At 62.1% G+C, this 1,184-nt stretch overlaps 1 protein-coding gene across 1 annotated transcript in view; it reads right to left on the minus strand.

Moving 5' to 3' along the window:
- Positions 1–1,184, minus strand: part of ANOS1 (anosmin 1) — a 51,595-nt gene that overhangs the window by 20,294 nt on the left and 30,117 nt on the right. Inside the window, exon 5 of the mRNA XM_012730233.1 lies at positions 236–458. Coding sequence (XP_012585687.1) covers positions 236–458 — 223 coding nt within the window. The remainder of the gene's footprint in view (positions 1–235; positions 459–1,184) is intronic.

Below are 1,184 nucleotides of genomic sequence, written 5' to 3' on the forward strand. Positions count from 1 at the left end.
CTGGGCTGCACCCCAGTTCCGTGTGCATAAATAAATAAATCTTTTTTAAAAAAAAATAGTCTATCTGGCCGTCCAAAAATAGATGGCTGCATTAAAAAGATGTGGTATGTCTATGCGGTGGAATATTACGCGGCCGTGAAAAAGATGAGCACGTGTGTTTTGCGGCAGCAAAGGCGGGGTGGGGGGCCCCCGAACGCTCCCACGTGGCCACAGAGACCCCCGCGGGGCTCCTTACCTTTGTAGAGCGTCTTGGGCACCTGGCAGGTGTGCCCACAGCCGTTGGGGCAGCACTTCTTCACGCCCGAGCACTCGCCGTCCACCTCGCAGCTCTCCACGCAGGCGGCCGCGAAGCCGCTGGCCCTGTTGGGCGCCGGGCAGCCCCCCTGCTTCACCGACAGGATGTACTTGAGGAACTCGCAGCTGGTCAGGCACTCGTAGTTCTTCTTGGGGGACAGCGTCTGGGGAGAGCGGGCACACACGGTCAGAGGCCATGATCGTCCCCCAGCAAGGGCGTCTGCGCGAAGCCCCGGGGGGACAGGGCCCGCCAGTTCTGAGCTCACGGGTGAGGGTGGCGCCCTCCGAGGCTGCCGCTCCCCGTGCAAAGCGCTGCCAGGCGATCGGCTCTTCGCAGAGGGTAGAGACGGCTCTCCACACCCGGCCGTACCTGGTGACGGTGGCGACACCTGGACACCCCGGGGAGGCCTGCCCACACGCTGCCTGTTGTGCTCACTCAGGCCTCGAGCAGCGGGCGACAGGTGATGCCCTGTGGCGACACCGGCTGTTACCTGGAACACCCGGGCAACACCTGGAACACCTGGACACCCCAGGTGAGGCCTGCCGGCTGCTCGCTGCCGACGGAGTCTGGCCCCGTGCTCGGGAAGCAGACGCCGGGGAGCCTGGCGCCGAGGCAGGGGTGACGAAGGTGGAGGCGCTCACCTGAGCGTGCAAACAAGGGCAAGGTGTGCCAGCGACAGGGAGGGGGAGGGAGAGAGAGAAACGCTGCCAAACCCTTCTGCTGCCACAATCATCAGCATCCTCAACATCACAACCATCACCGCCGCCACCACCATCAACACAACCATCATCATCGCCACCACCATCACCACCACCATCACCATCACCATCATCACCATCATCACAACCATTATCATCACCATCATCATCACCATCACCAGCATCATTAC

This window comes from Condylura cristata, unplaced genomic scaffold (genome assembly GCF_000260355.1).
Source record: "Condylura cristata isolate star-nosed mole 26May11 unplaced genomic scaffold, ConCri1.0 scaffold00027, whole genome shotgun sequence".
Classification (NCBI taxonomy): domain Eukaryota; kingdom Metazoa; phylum Chordata; class Mammalia; order Eulipotyphla; family Talpidae; genus Condylura; species Condylura cristata.